Genomic DNA, 19,131 nt, shown 5'->3' on the forward strand with positions numbered 1-19,131 from the left:
ATGCACTAGTTTCTTTAATGTATATTTTAAACTATAATATTTATTAGGGAGTGAATTCCATGTTTTTTTTTTTTTTCATGTTGTATCATAAGCTATTTATGAATTGTAATTTGTGCAGTTTTGACTGGTTGCCTGTGGAAAAACTTCTCTGACCGGATGCAGAATGTGGAAATAAAATCAGAATGTTTTAACCTCTTAAATTGCAGTGCTCTCTGTTCTTTTTTGGAAAGTTAGAAATCCTTATTACTCTGTTGAAATAATGGCCCGTTTTCTTTTTGAATGTTTAGAGAAGAGACAGTAGCTACTTTTATAATTTAAAACAATCTTGTCCAGTGGAAAGTTAAAAACAAGCTTTGACATTACCACAAAGCAAACCACTTCCCATTTTTTTTTACCTCATGGTGTCTTAAAAGGTAAATTTTCAGATGTCTGTGAGCTCATCAAATAATGATATTACTTCCTTTAGACTTCTCGCATCCAGTAAATGTTCAAATTATTTAAAAATTTGTGAAAAATGAGAGAAAAAGGTCAAAGATTGAAAACTCACCTGTTGGTAAATAAAATGCTCCTGTGCTGAAAGTCTCTCAGCCCTCCAGCAGCCATAAATAAAAAGTCAGTTTAACTGATGTATATCAGTATTAATAATATAGCAAATCATATTCAGTATCAGTCAAATCAAAGCAACACTTTTGCCTTCAGGCTTAAACTACACTTTAAGGCAGGGATCTCAAACTCCAGTCCTCAAGGGCTGCCGTCCTGCAGATTTTAGATGTTTCCCTGCTTCAACACACCTGATTCAGATTCAAGAAAATTGTTAAATTCTGCACAAACCAGCTAAAGAGGCATCGATCTGAATCAGGTGTGTTGGAGCAGGGAAACATCTAAAATCTGCAGGACAGCGACCCTTGAGGACCTCAGTTTGAGATCCCCGCTTTAAGGCAAACACTGATTTATTTCTAATGAAGTATAAGGTTTTCACTCGGATGCAGAGGCTAAATAGTGCCACATAAGGGCCAAATGTAAAACTGAACATGTCACCTTAACAAGAGGTGAATTGTGTACCGCTGATAAAAGGATTTATAAGTTAACAAACAGAGGGGCTGTTAAGCATATTTAATAAATTACATTTTGGCTGTTGTAGTTGGATCAGAAACTATGCAATAATGTCGAGTATTTTTCCTTTTTTTCAGCGAAAGGTGAAAAAGACTCAATCATATTAGGGGTCTTATCATAGGAAGATCAACAGGAAACATACCACGTTGAAAAAGTTGCACCGCGTAGTAACTCTATTTAAATGCATATTAGTATGCTGAATGAAAGCAAACAATTATATAAATATGTAAATATGTTGTATTGTATATCTACTAATATGATTGAGTAGCTCAAATTGTTGGATACGGTGCGCGCTGCCCTCTACTGCTTTGGAGGATACCCTCTGACGTCAAGCTGCTTCCGTTTTGCATAGAGTCTCAGCCAATAGAGAACAAGTACAGGGCATTCCCTCAGCCAATCGGATCCCCTAGTTTGTTTAAAGGTTTTAAACTGAGGGACATTTGAAATCAAACAAGAAGAGTTTAAGGAAAGCGATGTCCGGTCACACGTATAGAGAGAACACGCACGTCTGTTTAGCCTTGATTAACTTTTAATAACCCGAAAATTACTGATACTTCGACAGAGTTTTTAAAATTGAACTGTATCGTGACATTTCCGTGGGTATCATTTGTGCATGTAGCTAACCACAAACACCAGCTTTCGTCAACTGGTCGACGTAGCTGCGAGAAAGCCTGCGGAGCGTTACCGGCTCGAGAACTCATTCAGTTCTGGATAAATTCAACGGATAGTGGTTCCTCACCGTCATTGTGCAATCATATATTTAGGTAAGTCGCGCTAACCTGTAACTAGAAACTTATCGAGTATTGCTTTAGCATTGCCTTATTGAGATTTGATGCTTTAGCTCCTGAGCTAACACAAGCCGTAGTCTTTAATCGTTAGCTACGTTAGGATGATGGCTGTTATAAATGATCAATTATTAAATGATTTTTAATAATCACCTTTCAGCACATATCAATCACTTTTTGATTGAGTATTTGTGGTATTTATTATTTTGTTTGAGTTGTACTTAAACAACTATTTGTTCCCTCTATACCTCGACTTTTCCATCACAGTATGGACTCCACCACACTCAAAGTGACAAACAGCACAAAACTTCAAAGGCCTGATATGAAGGTAATGTATATTGCGATATTACTGTAACCACTTGTTGATAAATACACCAGATCTGTTTGTTGGTGGGCTTTCTTTTCTCACCTGCCTCACTGGACAAAATGGAGGTCTTTGGTTTTTACCCCTGTGTATTTGCAATTATGTATTTTTTGGGAATTCTACATGTAAAGCACATGACTTAGAGCCAAAGCCCTAAAATGTGCCTTAGAAAAACTGAGGTTAAGAAGAGAGACAACCATTATAGAAAACTGTGGATCAAGTTCTCAAAAGAAAACCAAAGCAATTTGTGTCCGAAGAGCAAGCGTACACACTACACTATAAAACAAAAAATAAAGGATGATTGCATCACTGAACTATTAAAATCCATTAAGTTTCTCACACATTATGGTCATATCAGTGTACATAAGTTTTGAGTATTCTGTGATTTCTTTTGCTTGTAGTCAAATGGTGAGGGACCCAAACGGATTCCCGTGTCACAGCAGTCACACGTGCCCCAGAAGGCTGTAGTCACACCAACTCAGCGGGTCCTTAGTGTGCCGAATGGTCCTCAACGTATCCAGCGACCTGTCAGCCATCAGAAATCAGTATCTCACGTTTCTGTTGCTGTCAAGTCCAAACACCCTGCTGACCAGAATGTAAACCCCGCTACTCTGAATGTGAATCCTGCACCGCAACCCAAACCTGGCTGCCAGCAAAACCAGCAAGAGACGCGTGTTCCCAGTGCAAACCCCGATTCAGCCAAACCACCATCGGAATCGGCAAAGCAGGAGAAACCACAGCGTAAGCATACTAAACTAGACAAACTAATCATTAGTGTTTGCATTTTGGATGCTAAAACATATCCTCTTTTTTTTTATTATTCTCTTTGTTAGACAAACCTGCCAAAAATGATGATCCCTCTGCATCAAAGTATGTCAAGTGTGACTTCTTCATGCTACTCTTATAATCTTCTGTGAGCTTATAGATCGTATTGTTGTAACTGTGCACTGCTGTGCTCACACAGGAAGCGGTGGAGCCTGGAAAACTTTGACATTGGCCGGCCATTAGGAAAGGGGAAGTTTGGCAATGTCTACCTGGCCAGAGAGCGACAAACTAAGTTCATCTTGGCCCTGAAGGTGCTCTTCAAGAAGCAGCTGGAGAAGGCTGGGGTGGAGCACCAGCTGAGGAGAGAGGTGGAGATCCAGTCTCATCTCAGGTAAATTGTTGTCAAAACTATATCAGTTTATATGAGTTGGGGATATTGTGAATAACAAATGCTTTTCTAACTTACCAGCACCAAGTATATCATCTTGAATTTGAATGAGCAACTTACTAAAATGGTTTAAGGAATTATTGCCTTCATGAAGGTGGGATTAATTTAAAGTCTGTTGAAATAGCCTGTAGGCAAAGTAGCACAGATGTCAGTTTGTAACTAACAAACTGACAAATTGAGTGAGTGACAAAACCACAGAGGAGATGAAGCTAAACTCTGGGGGGAAAAGGAAATGCCTGAAAGCTAACTTTGTTTGTATCAGAACAACCACTGCCGAATGCTTGAAGAATAAAAAATTGTCCAGGGCGTGAAAGGAAAGCTGATGTTTGTCTTTTCAGAAAGTGGCCAAAGAAACAAGCTGGCAAACGACTTGTAATCTACTTTATCCTCCCGAACAATTTGCTTTGGATTTCATATTTGTTGTTTGGGTCCAGTGTGAATGGATTGCCTAATTTTGTACAGCTTTTTGAACTCATGAAATTGAAAACCAGATCAATCAGTGTTGGTTTATTTTTTTGGTTTTTGATGTAACTGCTCCGTCAGGTTTGAAAGTGTTTAATTTTGCTTTAGACTATTTAATTGTTGGCATGAACTCCTTGTTTGTAAGAACCTAATGAGGCTTTGGCTAACAGGAATCTTCATATAGTTTTTTTGCTCTATTGAACTATCATTTGGGCATGTTGAGAAAATGTCAAAGAATAATCGTCTGCATTGGTGTTTTACAGACATCCCAATATCCTGCGCCTCTATGGCTACTTCCACGATGCATCACGTGTTTATCTCATCCTTGAGTTTGCACCCAGGGGGGAGCTGTACAGCGAGCTGCAGCGCTGTGGAAGTTTTCCTGAGAACAGAAGTGCCACAGTAAGTGTGCCAGTAAAGCGTAGGTTATGCTTCTCCGTCATTTCAATGGCGTAGCTTGGACCCCTGCGCCGTAGCCTGACGTGCACCTCCGTGTTGATGCGGACCACAAGGGCTGTGATTGGTCCACTCAGAACGTAGTTTCCAGCCTTAATGGCGGTACACGACGAAGAAGCTCGTCAAATCGGCCCTTTGACATTCGAAAGTATCAAACATGCATTTGTTCATCCAGGTCCCTCAGTGGGTGGACCGGTATTGTAAATTCACCCGTTCCAAGCCTCGACCGGTCGTACAGACCACCTCCGCAAATGTTTTCTGTTGCCTGCGCTTCAGCATTTGCAATATAAGCATTTGTTCTTCAATATCGATGAGCTCCAACTGCAAATACAGCTGCTCCACCTCAGTTGCCATTGGTTACTGTTGTTAAGTGTGACCGGAAGAAAAAGCAAGGATTCGGCTATAACCCCTGTAACCACACAGCCACACACCCCTAGCAGCATGGTGAATTGCAGAGCAACGCGTTCCCTCGACGCAGAACTTCGAATGCTCAATGACGGCGTCTCGACTACGCCCTCGATGTGACGGAGAAGCATAAACTAGGCCTAAGTTCTGAACTTCACGATGCCATCAAGTTAAATGGTAACCTCACAAGTTTAAACGCATGTAGAATTTAGACAGTCCAAAAAAATAGTTTATTGAACTATTTCTACAAAAAAGACTCCTCTGCGTCTCTGATTTGATTTTTTTAAAAAGATGTGGAATATGCATTCATAAAACTGATTTATCTGCTATACTAGTACATTATGGAGCTGGCAGATGCCCTCAACTATTGCCACACGAAGAAGGTGATCCACAGAGACATCAAGCCTGAGAACCTGTTACTGGGAGCCAACGGAGAGCTAAAGATTGCAGATTTTGGCTGGTCTGTTCACACGCCGTCTTCCAGGTACTCGCCTATGTTCAATACATGACCTCTGATTTTGCAGTGATTATCTCTGTCAGTCACATTCGATATGGTTTCATACAGCTGTTTGCTCAGATTTTACTATGTCGCTTTCACTCCCTGTCCAGGAGATCCACATTGTGTGGGACACTCGACTACTTGCCTCCTGAGATGATTGAGGGGAAAACTCACGATGAAAAGGTGGACCTGTGGAGTCTGGGAGTCCTGTGCTACGAGTTCCTGGTTGGAAAACCCCCATTTGAAGCAAAGACTCACGATGAGACCTACCGCAAAATTTCAAGGGTATGACACCTGACTTACAGGCACTTTCCACTGTGGCTTCTTTAGGCCAGGAGCCAGGCTTTATAAACCCCTCACAGAATGCTCAGTTAAGATGGAAACAAAACAAGAAGACCTCTCCCAGAGAGGCAGATCATAAGTAACCTGAGATGTGATGGAATGAAGTTGAATAAGCTTTCTAAATAGTTAGTCTAACATCCTTTATTAACTTTCATGTTCCTAACCAACAGCTCCCGCTCTGACACAGCAGAGTTGGTCTGTTTCTTTTTTGTTTCTATGACATCATCATGGTAACACATCTCCAGTTTCACTGTTTCAGCATTATACAGCCTGGCCCTTTTCCCTATTGTATGTTAAGCCTGTTGCCTAAACACGCTTTATTAAACATTGTTTACTTTGCCATGAGCGGCAAACGGAGGCCTTTTGCCCTCAGACTGAGTTGAGACAAGCTCATTTAGTTGTCAGTCTGACAGCTGCGGTGCAGAGAGAGGTTTGTGTCTGACACAATCCATCTGAGACATCAGTTCAGTGAAAATCAGTCGTGACTAGGAGCTCGACTACAGGCCTAATTTAGGATGATTAAGAAACCATTTTAAGTGGAACGCCTTTCAGGTGGCCATTCAGAGAAACTATCGGCGTCTCTGCTGTCACTTGCGAAACAGGCTGTAGGTCATTTTCATTTTAACAGACTGTTTCAGCATCGTTTCTGTCACATTATTAATAGGCTCCTTTCACCATCAACATTCAGTGTCTGCCCCCACAAATGGGCTTTTCTTTGTTTTGATATTTGTGTCTGACACGTCAAAGCCTCAAACAGTTTTATCTTCCATCTTTTTTCTGTTTACCAGGGTGACGGTTTCTACCCATATGTTTGGTTTTCTGAGAAACCTGAAAGTTGTTCATGTCTAAATCTGTAATCATATGGTTCAGGTGTGTCCAGGTGGTCACGCTCGCCATTCAATACCAGGCGTAAACCGGTGCACTTGGATCAGTCTGTTTGTCATTGGACTACTCGAAGCACTTGTAAAACTACCTGTTAGTTACACACAGTTACACTCATTTAATTTTTAAACTTGATTAGAAGTCAGTTTAGCTGTTTAAAAATGTGGAAATCACGCAGATATTTGACCAAAATATAGCACATTTGTATGGATTGAATATTCTCTGATGTATAGGCCTTGACTGATTAGTTTTCTACTGTGAATATTAGCACTTTTTTAATTGGGATGACCTTAAAACGCTGCCTTCATCAACTGAACGCATAGTTCCTATAATGATGTGACACGCCTATATTTGATTTTACTGTGATTGCAAAGCTTCTTTGGTGGCATAATGTCTGGTGCAGCATATTTAAATTATTGCTTCAGGTGAGAATCTGCTCCGTGAGTTGTTAAATAACAGCGAGTTCTGGTCAAAAAGGCCAGATATTTAGTGTCCATGGTGGATCAAATGTTTGAGAGATTAGATATTGAAAAGATTCATTGAGACAACAATTTATCGGTGTTCGAATCTATGCCTAAATTATCATATTTGACCAACATCTGAATGAGTGACACTGGTTGACTTTTAAGATGATAATTTATTTTTCTTGTATCTGACAATCCGTCGTTTATTTAAACTTAACACAAACTACTGCGGAACGTGTTATGAGCTCAGCCAAAAGTAACCATAGTTACCCATCTCAGTTACCATAGTGAGCTGAAAGTTTTCGGTCGGCTTTGTGGCGTGCAAAACGCGACTCTCAGCTCAACATGGCTGACGAAGCCATTATTCCTGTTTTAGAGTTACACCCATCAGGTCTTAATGTGCCAAATATGTGGAACAAATGCAGCAGTTGGCTCTCAAAGCTGTTGTAGTTACTCTGCTAATTGTGACCTGGTCTAGCCTGTATTTGTTTAAAAGACATTTTTTCGCGATGCTGTAACATGTTAGCGCCCAGTTTAGGATTTAATGAGGTCCACCTGTTGACAGTTTTGTAGGTTGTACAAAACAGTGTTTCTCGCCCTGCATTTGTTTCATGTTTCCCTGCTCCAGCACACCTGATTCAAACGAATTGGTCGTCCTCAGCCTTCTGCAGAGCTTAAAGACACATTCATTTTACTGGAGCAGGGAAACATGGAAAACATGCAGGGCGGGGTGCTTGGACCAGGATTGAGAAACACTGGTATAACAGCAGTTAAGATCAGATTTATTGTCATACATGCACACGAAATTTGTCCTCCGCTTTTAACCCATCCAGGTTGGCACCTGTTGACATGCACATGCACAGGGTCACACACTCGTATAGACAGACGGGGGTACGGGGCCTTGCTCAAAGGCACCTCAGCCGTGACAAGGAGGTGAACTCTCCAGCTCACCAATCATTTTGAGCAGTGAGTGGGGATCGAACCGCCAACCTTCAGGTTATTGGACGACCCACTCTCACCACCAAATAAACGAGCAACCGTTTGGATCCAACTAACACCATGTGGTGGGAAAGTGACAGCTCATACATCGTTGTTTCAAAGTGAGAGCGGGTTTAAGATGTAGAGAAGTTCGGATTGTTGATGTTGGGATAACACTTTTATTTAGAGCGGCGGTGTCCCTAAATCCGATCTTAACCCTGATTGACTTGGTTACCAGTTAAAACGAGATCTGTAAGCGAGGAAGTTTATTTATCCGGTGTGCTGCTCGAATCCCAGCTAATATCGCGCATTACATCTGTTCTCCGTTTTGTTCCCTGCAGGTGGAGTACACTTACCCCGCACAGCCCACTATTGGCGATGGCGCAAAAGACTTGGTTGCCAGGCTGCTGAAACACAACCCCATGCGCAGATTGCCCATCGAGGGAGTCATGTCCCACCCCTGGGTAGTCGAGTACTCCTCCAAGAAGCCCACGACCCTAAATAATGACGAGTCCAGCCCATGACTCCTCTCCAAACATTTGCCAGTATGCACATGAGGCTCGAAGGCCACAGAACACCAACAGTTCAAAGTTTTGGAGCGCCACCGCGCGGCTGAATTTTCTGAACTATGACAACAGAATGATGTCACGTAGATGTTCTGACTGCAGACATCTTGAGCCACTCGGTTTTATGTTTCCTTTTGTCATCTTATGTTTCGATTTCTTTCCTTTCCTTTTTTTTTTTTTTTTTTTTTTTTTTTCCTTTTTTCTTTTGCTTCACAAACAGCATTTATGTGTAAATATTTTACTGTTTTTTCGTAATTATGAACATTTTAATGCCTATACTTGAAATGGCCAATAAATTATCATTCTTTGAATGTGACTTTGGAATTGACCACAATGCGTTTATCAGTGATGGTTGTTTTGTATATGTTGTTTGCTTTTCAGTCCTTTGAACTCAACCAGTGAAAGTATTGTGTTTTCAGGAGGTATTGGTGCTCTGAGCCCAGCAGAGGGTGCTACGAGACCTTTAAACCAGGGAGATTGTTATAGATTTTATCAAAGAGGAATTCATACTTATTTTCTTTAACTTTTTTTCATGCTTCTATAATAAAATGTTGGACTTTAAGTTAGGCTTCTGGTCAGTTGGTGTCTGTGTCAACTTCCCGCATAATTTATTTGAATTGAATGCATTTTATCCTGGACTTGGACTAACCTGTGTTGGGTGTAATTAGCTTCCCTGTCCACTGGGGGGCTCCCCACGGTAATATGTAAAACTGTAAGGGAGATAATTGTAGAATGAAATTCGTATTATTGCTCTCGTGTTTATTCCAAAATGCTATTACTGTCCTCACTCTGTGAGTATGTGGTTTGAATGAACAGATAAACGTCCACACAATGTTATCTTTCTGTGGATTGTTGCTTGAAAATACTGCCTAGATTTGATTTAGCATGTTTTCCTAAACCAAATAATTGTAGATGTTTTTAAAGTAAAGGTGGTCATCTTAAAATAACCTGCTTAGAAACATTGGATCTATACACTGCTGTTTGCGTATAGCCCAGGATCGGACTGCAGAATCTGTAAAGGTGGCCTCCAAGCTTCAAGTTGAATTAATTTGCTGCGTCCAGCTGTTGCCTTGGTGCGCAGGAGGAAATCATCAGCGCGGATGAACAGGAGGTCTGGTGCGTGCCTGCAGCATAAATTCTATACCGGAAACGCTTATTTTGTGCGAAAATGCCGGAATGTGCATCTGAAAGTCTTTAGAGACGGTGTGGGATGCCCCGGATTTATTGTAAGATGAATATGAACCGATACACCCCCCCCCCCCCCCCCCCCCCCCCATTCATTCAAAAACAACAAACACATGTAGTATGATTGTTTTGTTTGTCAAAGTGAAGGCCTGTGCAGACTAGCCTGCGTCATTAACCGTAACTTCGATTTTTCTTATTTTATAGAAAAAACGTGACTGCCACTGACCATCATTTTTTGTCTTTTATTATAGAGAAGAAAAAAAATACATGTTCTGACCGATTTTTAGTTTTACATAAAACCACACACAGTTTTACAATAGAATTTCACTTATTTCTTTATTCTTCAATATTAATTTCACGATATATGATAACGACTTTGAGATATACATTCCTTCTTTTTGAAACCACAACAACACACTACACATACGGGTTTATAACATTTCCACAGGACCCATTGGATTGCACAGAATGAAAAATGTCTGTATGCACATTTTCCTCTTTAATGATCTCACTTTTATTTATTCATTTTTATTTTTCTCAAATTCATTTCAGACACCTAATTTTAAAGACGGGAGTCTTTCACGTTGATTTCAACAACAGGCTGTGTGGTCCTAAATGCTTTGTGTTAAAACTGAGTGTGCCGTATTTGATTCAAGGGCCCCATCTACAGAGAATTTGGGTCAAGATGAGGGGCGGTGGATGGATCTTGTTCCTGCCGATTTGAAAGCTCATTTAAAATATAATCGAGGAATATTTTTTGAGGGGGGGCAGGCAAAGAAAAAGGCCTAAAAGGTATAACACGTTCACGCAGAGGAACCGAAATGTATTTCTATATATATCTTTTAATGTTCTACTTTCCAGTTTCATTATGTGTGTGTGTCAGAAATAGGTTATCATACATTCAATGCATAGTTTGTATAGCTGCTGTGTTCTATCTGGTATTTTGCATTGACAGGGGAACGTCCAAATTTTGTGAAATGTTTCAAGATGCAGTCATGTTTCCCAACTTATTATTGCCACTGCGTTATCATGTATACATTTTTTTTTATTTTGTCTTGTTGATCCACAGGCTCATCCTGGCTTTAACACCACACCCAAAAGCCCGCAGTTACGTTGTGAATCATCTAGATGAGACTGACATTTCTTTATCAATATTAAGTCCCTCTGAAATAAATCTTATCGTCGATAAATCACATTGTGTCCAACCATCACAAACTCGAGTGTTAGATGAAGTGAAGTCTCGTGGCGACGCACCACAAGAGCGACGAAAAAGGCAATGTACCCTTTTTGCAACTTTGTTTCAGGTCAGTACTGTAAACGTTCCACTGGATAATGTTTTGAGTTCCTGTGTTCGTGTATTTATACAACGTGTGTGGGTATTCTATTTTTTTTTTCCTGTGTAGTGTTTTCTGGATGCTTTAGGTTCCCTCATGTCCACGACTTTATTTGTGGTTGCTTGTTTACGAGAGTGAATTGATGGAAGTGGTGCATGTGTGCGAAAATGTCCATGTGTGCTCTGTGCGCTTTTACGCATGAATCAAGCGGAGGGGCAGCGCTCGCCGCGGAGTCGTGTGTTTTATGTTTTCACTAAATGGGGATTCGCAGTTAACATCTAGTTCCAGCGATGGCTTGCGTCTATTCTTGTATGTTATATCTGAAGGCCTCTATGAGCCCCTCCATCGAATGAATGAAACCAGATATGCTGCATATACCTCCTATTACAAAGATGGCGACATCAAAGAAAACCTGGTGCCATTGCAGCTTTCTCCATAAAAGCTTGAGGTGGAAGATACTGGGTAGCAGAAAGCAGAGGCCTGCGCCCGTCAGGCTGCCAGTGAGACCCATGAGGAGGGCGAAATGTGGCACATAGATCGCCATGAGCAAGGTGAACACAACAAGGCTACATCGGAGAGTCAGTCCCCAGGATTTTAGGCGTCCATCGCCTCCGTAGCAATCTGGAAAGTACGCACGATCCCCATCCTGGAAAAACGATTTCTCTAATACCTCGACAGCAGCGAAAAAGGGCAGCGGATAGGACAGCAAAGCTTTGGCCACGAGAAAGAGGTTGACGACAGCTCGGATGCCTGGTGGCAGGTTGTCTGTGATGACTTCCTTGGTTTCGTCAGCCCAGGTCAAGTAGGCCACTAGGGCGAACAGGCCCTTGAGGATGCAGGCAGCGATGTGAGTCCATTTCATCATGCAGTGGAACTCGCTTGGTTTATGCATGTTCCCCTCTAGAGACGGCAGGAAGATCTGCGAGGTGTAGCTGAACACGATAATCCCAATGGAGATGGGGAACTTCTTGACATCGATGTAAAACTTGACCTTGTCCCAGGCCCAGTCCCTTGCTCTTGAGAGGCAGTAGGCTATCACCAGGACGTTGATGACAAAGTGGGCCATCGTGCACAGCAAGCTGAACTTGGAGACGGCTTTTAGGTTCTTGAGGAAGGCGCAGGGGAGGAGAGCGGCTGTGGCGATTATGGCCCACGACTTCTGGGAAATTGGCATGTCTGGGAAGCTGTTGTACATGAGATTACCACTGACCACCACATACAGGATGCAAGTCATCACTAGCTCTATGATTTGGGCTACATTCACGACATGGCCACCTAAAGAAGGGAACCTGGGCGCGCAGCAGGCGTTGGCAATGTCCACATAGGAGTCCCTAACACGGACGAGCTGCCCATCTTCGTCCTCCTCGTACAGGCAGGAAATAAGGATTTTTCCCGTGTAACAGCACACCACGGCGGCGAAAATAATGAGAAACAGTCCGAGGTATCCTCCGTGCAGGATGGCGTAGGGCAACCCGAGAACAAACATCCCCTACAAACAGAAAGAAAAAGAAACATTGTGAATGTCACGCAGTTAAATTGTCATTAAGATGCCTATTAATAATTGCTGTTTCTCTGGACAGGCTGTAATGTATTTTTTAACTGAAATAGCCAGATCATATTTAAAGTGGGCCTTGCTATTGCTCGGCGTGACTCTTCAAAAGATCGCATGTTGTGGGTTTTCCACTTCGCTTTGAGCGCATCCGCCCGCTTCTGACGTCATTACGAGCTGGTGGAGACACACGGTGACGTCAGGGTGACTGGCGTGACCGCAGCCCGATGGCATAAAAAAGAATGCATCCATGGATTTTTGTCGCATAGCCTCCACTCACTGACATCAAAAAGAGCAACGCGCTCACATGCTTCTCTGTGCGTAATTGGATGCGTTTCTACAGTTTTCTTCTGTCTTCAGGACAGATTTCCAAAATATGTGACTTATTGGACTTTGTGCCGCGTAAATGCCTGCGTGTCCTGCTTAACACATTTACCTATATGTCTCATAAAACTCTAATTAATTTATGGACTTTAAATTTTGAAATATAACCTCCAAAATAATAGATGGCATGGTCGTGAACGGATTGGAAAAACCCAAAGCCTGCAAAATATTGTTCCTATTCATAATGCAAAGTAAAATAGTTATGAGGGAGGGGACACTGGACATCACAGACAAAGAATGTGTTTGCTGAGGGGAGTAGGTGGAGGAGGGAGCACACGGCAACAACAACTACCTCCCTTTTTTTAAACGTTCAAAACAAAAAAGAAAATATCTGCAATCTTCTGACTCGGAGTTGAATATTGCAAGCCAATAATTCATTTAAAAGGTGATTCAAAATGTCTTCCATTATTCTAATAAAAAATAAATGCGCTGCTTTAAATAATAGCAGCAAGGTGAAACTGCTGCAAAACCACTTGGTCATTTCTGGTTTATCCAAGAACATTTTAACAAACATCTCAAAAGGACTCAGGTGTGCGTTTATTTAAAATTTTGCAGTTGCTCAACCAATTAGAACCGAGCACCGGAGCCGCCCGTCTGTTCTACATGCTGTGAGTCTTTACCTGGATTGCGTTCGTGACGTTCCAACCCGCCTCCCAAGCGGTGATTTTTGGTCTGACTTCACTCAACTCGTCGGTAGGACCACCGTCCTTTGAGGCAGAGCGCGGTGGACCGGTGCCGTCCCTCTGGTAGTGGCTGTCTCCATCCAGCTCGCCTCCGTCTCCGCTCCCCTCTCCTCCAATCTCATCAGATGTCAAAATGTCCATCTGCATGCCTTGCCGGTGGTCGTAGTCCAGGTCATCGCAGGCGGCGAAGCCCAGAGCCTCCTCGTTGGTGGCGGCCTGGAACCCCATCCTGGCGAACATCCCGCTCACCTTTGCCTGGGATTTGTTGGACACCGACGTGGCTGCATTTGACAATTTATTAGAGAGCTTGCCTCTGATTAACGTCGCCATTTTCACTCCTTGGGACTCTCAAACGTTTGCTGCTTAATTGATATTTTTTCTTCCTCCAATCGGTTACACAAAGTCAGGCTACTCTGGATTGCAGCTCCTTATTCTGTGCATGAGATAAAGCCACGAGGAAAAAAACGCAAGTTTGGTTTCAAGACACCGACGGTTTTCAGTTGCTATCTCCACTTCTTGTTCAGTGTGCGGCTTATGCTCTTGGTTATCCCCAGGTTCATGTCACCTTCAGACGTCGCAGCTCCGTTTCTGCATCTTGGCACTGTGCTCTGATGCTCGACGGGTAGCGCACCTTTTCACACTCCGAGGCGGTTCAGCGGTGTGCGCAAAAGCTTTACGCGCAAGAAAAAGCGAGCCACAGGTTTCCTGCCGGGCCTGTATGATCGCTTTCTTTTGGGTGATAAGGTGGCAGGCAGCTTTTCCTGGAGTTGCTTGTCGGCGTTCAGGTGCCTTTACTGATGCCAATGCGGTACCGTGGAGTCCGGGGGGTGGGGGAGACAGGGAGGAGACACGTGTCTTCATCAGTCTGCCAATGCGAAGCACGTCTCCAGCCCTCCCAGTGCCCCACCAGGAGAAAACGGGAGAGATTTGCTGCATTTCTAGAGGAGGTGCTTGCTGTACCCCCACCACCTCTTCCCCAACCCATAATCTATAATACCTTATCCTAACATCCAATGGTATTCCGGGGGCCTCAAATCTTGCATAACTTTACGCGTATAAAAGGAGACTGAAACTTGACGAAACCCGAAGCTCTTTGGACCAGATTATATAACATCCAAATTCAAGGATTTGCTTTTTAAAATATCTAATGCTGCCATTGCTTTAAAAGAGAAGAGGACGCGGAGCATCACACTAGTAACCTAAATTGCTTCTGGGATTACGGATCTGGTTTAATAGTGTCGCCGTGTTCGTTCACGACCAGGAAAAGAACATTTTCGTGCGTTTTGTTTTTACTAAATTGCGGCAAGACCTAGAACTCGAGATAGCACCCATTACACTTTGCAAAATTCAGTTTATTGTTCAGTATGTACCCAATCGAAACTTTGATCTTTATCCAATACACCGACTCGTTTTTCCATTCAGGACGCTCATTCATTCACATTCATTCATGACTTGTCGGCTATCCGTGGAAATGATGCAGCACTCTGAGCCACGGTGGCGTTCCCGTTGAGGAAAAAAAGACGTAAGAGAGTTCTTAAAAACTTACAATGGTGATAAATTTGACAGAAGATTTCTGTTTACATGATATATTTTGAATCTAGAAGGCCTAATTAACTTATTTTCGTTCTTTGGAAGTCGAGAGTAAACCTTAACCTTAATAGGCTACAGTAAGTAGTATTTTTTCTTCTTCTTTTTGCTTCACAGAAAACAGTTCAAAGTCGAGTTTAGATAGAGAAATACTTTCACAAATTTAAGTGATATTGTATCAACGTTTATGTTGACACAATCGGATCTACGATTGTTTTCTTGAAACAAATCTGTTGATTTGGGTTAAATGGGTCAATAACAAAGACCCACGCTGTTGTGAACAGTTTGTTGGCATTGCCTTGTCAGTAGTAGTTTGTGTTCACCATGTTCCGTTTCCTCAGGCTGTAGGATCATCGCAGCTCTTCAGCAGGATACAAAGCTGCGGCCTAGTCGGTTTGACACACTAAAATAGCCTGAATTTACATACAGTGACGGAATGATCTGTTTGTTTTGAAGCTGAGGGGGAAAAATACTGTTTTTTAAATTTTTTTATTTTTTAAAAAAGCTGTCAGTCTGTTTAAAAAAAAATTCATGACCCCGTAATGAATGGTATAACAACACAGACTCACCTCACTAAATAAAAGTCTTAATGATATTAACTACCATTTCTTCCCTCAGTCATTTATATTAGTCTCGGCTGGTCAGACTATGAAACCCTACCCCTTTAGTTTCGCATTAAAATGTTGCTGCTTCAGCAAACCATCAACGGAAAGGTTTGCTTGTTGTACAGAATTGAATGATCTCAAGATAAATCCACCTCAAAGCCAAACTGCAACACGGTGATCTCACTGACTCACGCTCGGATGGCCGCGCAGGCCGAGCTGTATCAGGCCTGTGCATCACCGGTAAAACCTCGAAATACGAGGCCAATAAATTGCTCACTCTGATGCGTCCCTGCTTTGTGAGTCTTTTGTGTTCCTTCTCTTTTTTCCACCCAAACGCACAGTTGTAGGAACGAAAATGCTGCTTTCTGCGCCCTGAATTAAAGAGTTAATGACAGAGGCTGTTATCAGCGGGCTGCAGACATCCTCTGATCTGCGCTCTGCGCTGTCTGATGGAGTATGCTGCAAGATGAAAAGAGCAGCCCTGACACTAACAGGTTACATCGGCTGCAGATCTTTTCACGACCTGCTGTAATAATAATAATAATGATAATACTACTACTAATAATTATTGTAAATGTATTGTGATCAATGTATAGGCGACTTGCAATAACATTTAATTTATTATATATAATAATTATATTATTAATTATAATAGCGCATATGCAAGCCTCTGACACTTAAGCACGCGGACTACACGTCTCACGAAAGACATCCATGAAAGATTATCTAAGGTCATACCATTGTGAAAAGAAATTGTGAAAATACTCAAAAGTGCATGGAAGAATTCACAATTTTTTAGTTTTCAAACCTTTTAATGGCCCAAGGTGACAGTGAGGATATTTGTAGGCTTCGTTTGTTATGGCTGCACGGGAGCTGCATCCTTATTTTTGCAAAGAGGTGTGTAGCGATGATCCCAGTTTATCACCCACCCCGAGAGTCATCAGAAGGTCAGGGTGCCACGTCCCAGGAGCATCCCCCTCTCCGTCGATACAGACATGGCCAATCATAGTTCTTTATCGGTGTTATCAGAGTGCTTTTGTGTTTGACCCACATGTCCGATGTCCACCTTTTCTTTCTTTTTTCTTTTTTGGTTACAGAAGACAAATTCAAAATGGCATTGTGTGATCTCAGTTTGCCCTCAAATCCATTTCCTCCAGTGCCCTCCTCTCCCTCTGCACACTTTCCCTCCTCCCCTTTCTCCTCTTTTCAGCCTCAGGCTCTCCTTTTTCGCATTACACACATGGGTGAACTGGCACAAGGTTCTCCGCCTTCGTGTAAACCCAATACACCCCCACTCACCCCATCCTCCATATGAGTCCTATACGCCAACACCAATCCCAGTCCCCCCACCCACCAGTATTTTACACAATTCACAAAACAATTTACTTCTGATTAATGACATGAAATGACATAAAACGGAAAAACCTAAAAAAAAATATATACAAAATGAAGGCCTTCTTTATGTCTTTGAGTTGCTGCAGTGTCAAACTGGGGTTTGTTTCCATGGCATCGCTGACACAAAAGTAAATACTAATAAAAAAAATCACAACTCTTTCGGCTGTTCGCTTTACCTTGCCCATTAAATGTTTTCAGTCAGACGAGGCAATGACAAAGTGCGCTTTGTGTGTCCGTATGCGTGTGTATGTGTGCAACATGAACTATTTTACGCACGACCCAGATTGAGCCAATATTAGAGGGAATCTGAACCAGAGAATTCAGAGCAAATCAAACTCACAAATAGTGCGACGCTATCGGTTAAGAAATGGTTAAGATTGTAAACTGAAGCGATCATCCCGTGCCACATTACCTGCCATTTAACTCATGATCGTCTGGTTGCTGAGTCTATCCGTCAGTCCAGCGAGGCAGAAAATACCATCAACACTCCTCAATTCATAGGGAACAGTGAAAAGGCACTCTGCGCTCTCTGGGGACTGTAGAGGAGGGGAATTAGACCCCATCAGGCTAATCAGAGGACCTCAGAGTCCATTAACATTTGCATCACAATCACAGGTAGCATACTGTCTGTGTTACCAACTGGATTGTGTGCTGTTTGCGCTGAGCTGTTTTGTGCAAATAGGTTTTCAGTGTTGACCCGATTTCAGCACCATGGACAGAGTTTTGCTGCATCTAAAGCATCTTCGGAGAACAATTCACCCGAAGCAACATTTGGGTTAATTGGAAGGATATATTTTTTTCATAAGACAAAAACAAAGTCCTCTTTTTCTTTTGTAAAGCAGTGAGTTTCTCAGTAGGCGTTAGTCGCGCTGTTCCAGTGGTTTAGAGCTTTACAGGAAGTCAGACAGGCATGGATACTTTGGTAACGATTGTTCAGATGAGGCTTGGAGTAGTAGACTCGTTGTAGTCCTTTTAAAAAAGAGAATCAGAACACTGCACACTATCATATTCTTATAGTTTAAACTAGATATTTCGTTGTGTTCTATGTGTTGCTGCAGGATTTCCAAGAATAAATAACATAAAAGTCACACACTTTAAAATCATACAAAAAAGTTGTAAAATGAACCTAAAAGGGACTTTTTTTTTGGTGAGATCACTCAAGAAACATTTCTTTAGGGATACTCGTAAAACGGTCAATACATTGTGTTGTCAGTGTGTGTGTATGTGTTTAAAATGATAACTTAAAGCAGCTTGTGGTGCAGAAATGACCAAATTTTCTTCTCATCACCATGCTGTAGCAGAGCCACGAAGCAATCACAGCCACCGTCCACTTCCTCAGAGACAAATCCAGGTGGTCCACAGTGGTAAACCACTAAGAGCCTTTTCATTACTCCTAATGCGCCTGTTTAATGGCTTATTATGGGCTCCCAAGAGACATTCTCAGAGAGAGTTTGTATTAGTCCTGCATGGTGGCCTCTGCCTGCACGAGGACAATGACAAATAGCACGATAAATTCTATCTATCTATCTATCTATCTATCTATCTATCTATCTATCTATCTATCTATCTATCTATCTATCTATCTATCTATCTATCTATCTATCTATCTATCTATCTATCTATCTATCTATCTATCTATCTATCTGTCTGTCTGTCTGTCTGTCTGTCTGTCTGTCTGTCTGTCTGTCTGTCTGTCTGTCTGTCTGTCTGTCTGTCTGTCTGTCTGTCTATCTATCTGTCTGTCTGTCTGTCTGTCTGTCTGTCTCTCTCTGTCTGTTTCTCTGTCTGTCTGTCTCTCTGTCTGTCTCTCTGTCTGTCTGTCTATGTACCTACGTACCTACGTACGTACGACCAAAGTGAGTCTGTAAAAGAGCATAAAC

At 42.1% G+C, this 19,131-nt stretch overlaps 2 protein-coding genes across 2 annotated transcripts; one reads left to right on the plus strand and one right to left on the minus strand.

Annotated features, from left to right (window-relative positions):
• Positions 1-1,531: 1,531 nt before the first annotated feature.
• aurka (aurora kinase A) lies at positions 1,532-8,702 on the plus strand. The gene is made up of 9 exons (XM_072383114.1): positions 1,532-1,877; positions 2,166-2,226; positions 2,664-3,003; positions 3,096-3,132; positions 3,227-3,418; positions 4,201-4,339; positions 5,134-5,282; positions 5,408-5,582; positions 8,305-8,702. Exons 2-9 carry the CDS (start codon positions 2,167-2,169, stop codon positions 8,485-8,487), a joined length of 1,275 nt encoding a protein of 424 aa, XP_072239215.1. The 5' UTR covers positions 1,532-1,877; position 2,166; the 3' UTR covers positions 8,488-8,702.
• Positions 8,703-9,954: 1,252 nt separating this feature from the next.
• On the minus strand, positions 9,955-14,544 carry slc32a1 (solute carrier family 32 member 1). Its single transcript, XM_072383115.1, has 2 exons — positions 13,602-14,544; positions 9,955-12,537 (listed from the first exon to the last, which is right to left on the minus strand). Exons 1-2 carry the CDS (start codon positions 13,992-13,994, stop codon positions 11,350-11,352), a joined length of 1,581 nt encoding a protein of 526 aa, XP_072239216.1. The 5' UTR covers positions 13,995-14,544; the 3' UTR covers positions 9,955-11,349.
• Between the last annotated feature and the right edge of the window lie 4,587 nt (positions 14,545-19,131).

Source organism: Leuresthes tenuis, unplaced genomic scaffold (assembly GCF_036924035.1).
Source record: "Leuresthes tenuis unplaced genomic scaffold, fLeuTen1.0.hap1 SCAF_3, whole genome shotgun sequence".
In the NCBI taxonomy this organism is placed as follows: domain Eukaryota; kingdom Metazoa; phylum Chordata; class Actinopteri; order Atheriniformes; family Atherinopsidae; genus Leuresthes; species Leuresthes tenuis.

Excerpts from the sequence above, each read along its gene's own strand:
- slc32a1 (XM_072383115.1), bottom strand. The coding sequence starts at position 13,994 with ATGGCGACGTTAATCAGAGGCAAGCTCTCTAATAAATTGTCAAATGCA. Across the intron at positions 12,538-13,601 it reads ACGTCACGAACGCAATCCAG|GGGATGTTTGTTCTCGGGTT; the intron begins GTAAAGACTCAC and ends TTCTGTTTGTAG.
- aurka (XM_072383114.1), top strand. The coding sequence starts at position 2,167 with ATGGACTCCACCACACTCAAAGTGACAAACAGCACAAAACTTCAAAGG. Across the intron at positions 3,133-3,226 it reads GATGATCCCTCTGCATCAAA|GAAGCGGTGGAGCCTGGAAA; the intron begins GTATGTCAAGTG and ends GTGCTCACACAG. Across the intron at positions 5,583-8,304 it reads CCTACCGCAAAATTTCAAGG|GTGGAGTACACTTACCCCGC; the intron begins GTATGACACCTG and ends TGTTCCCTGCAG.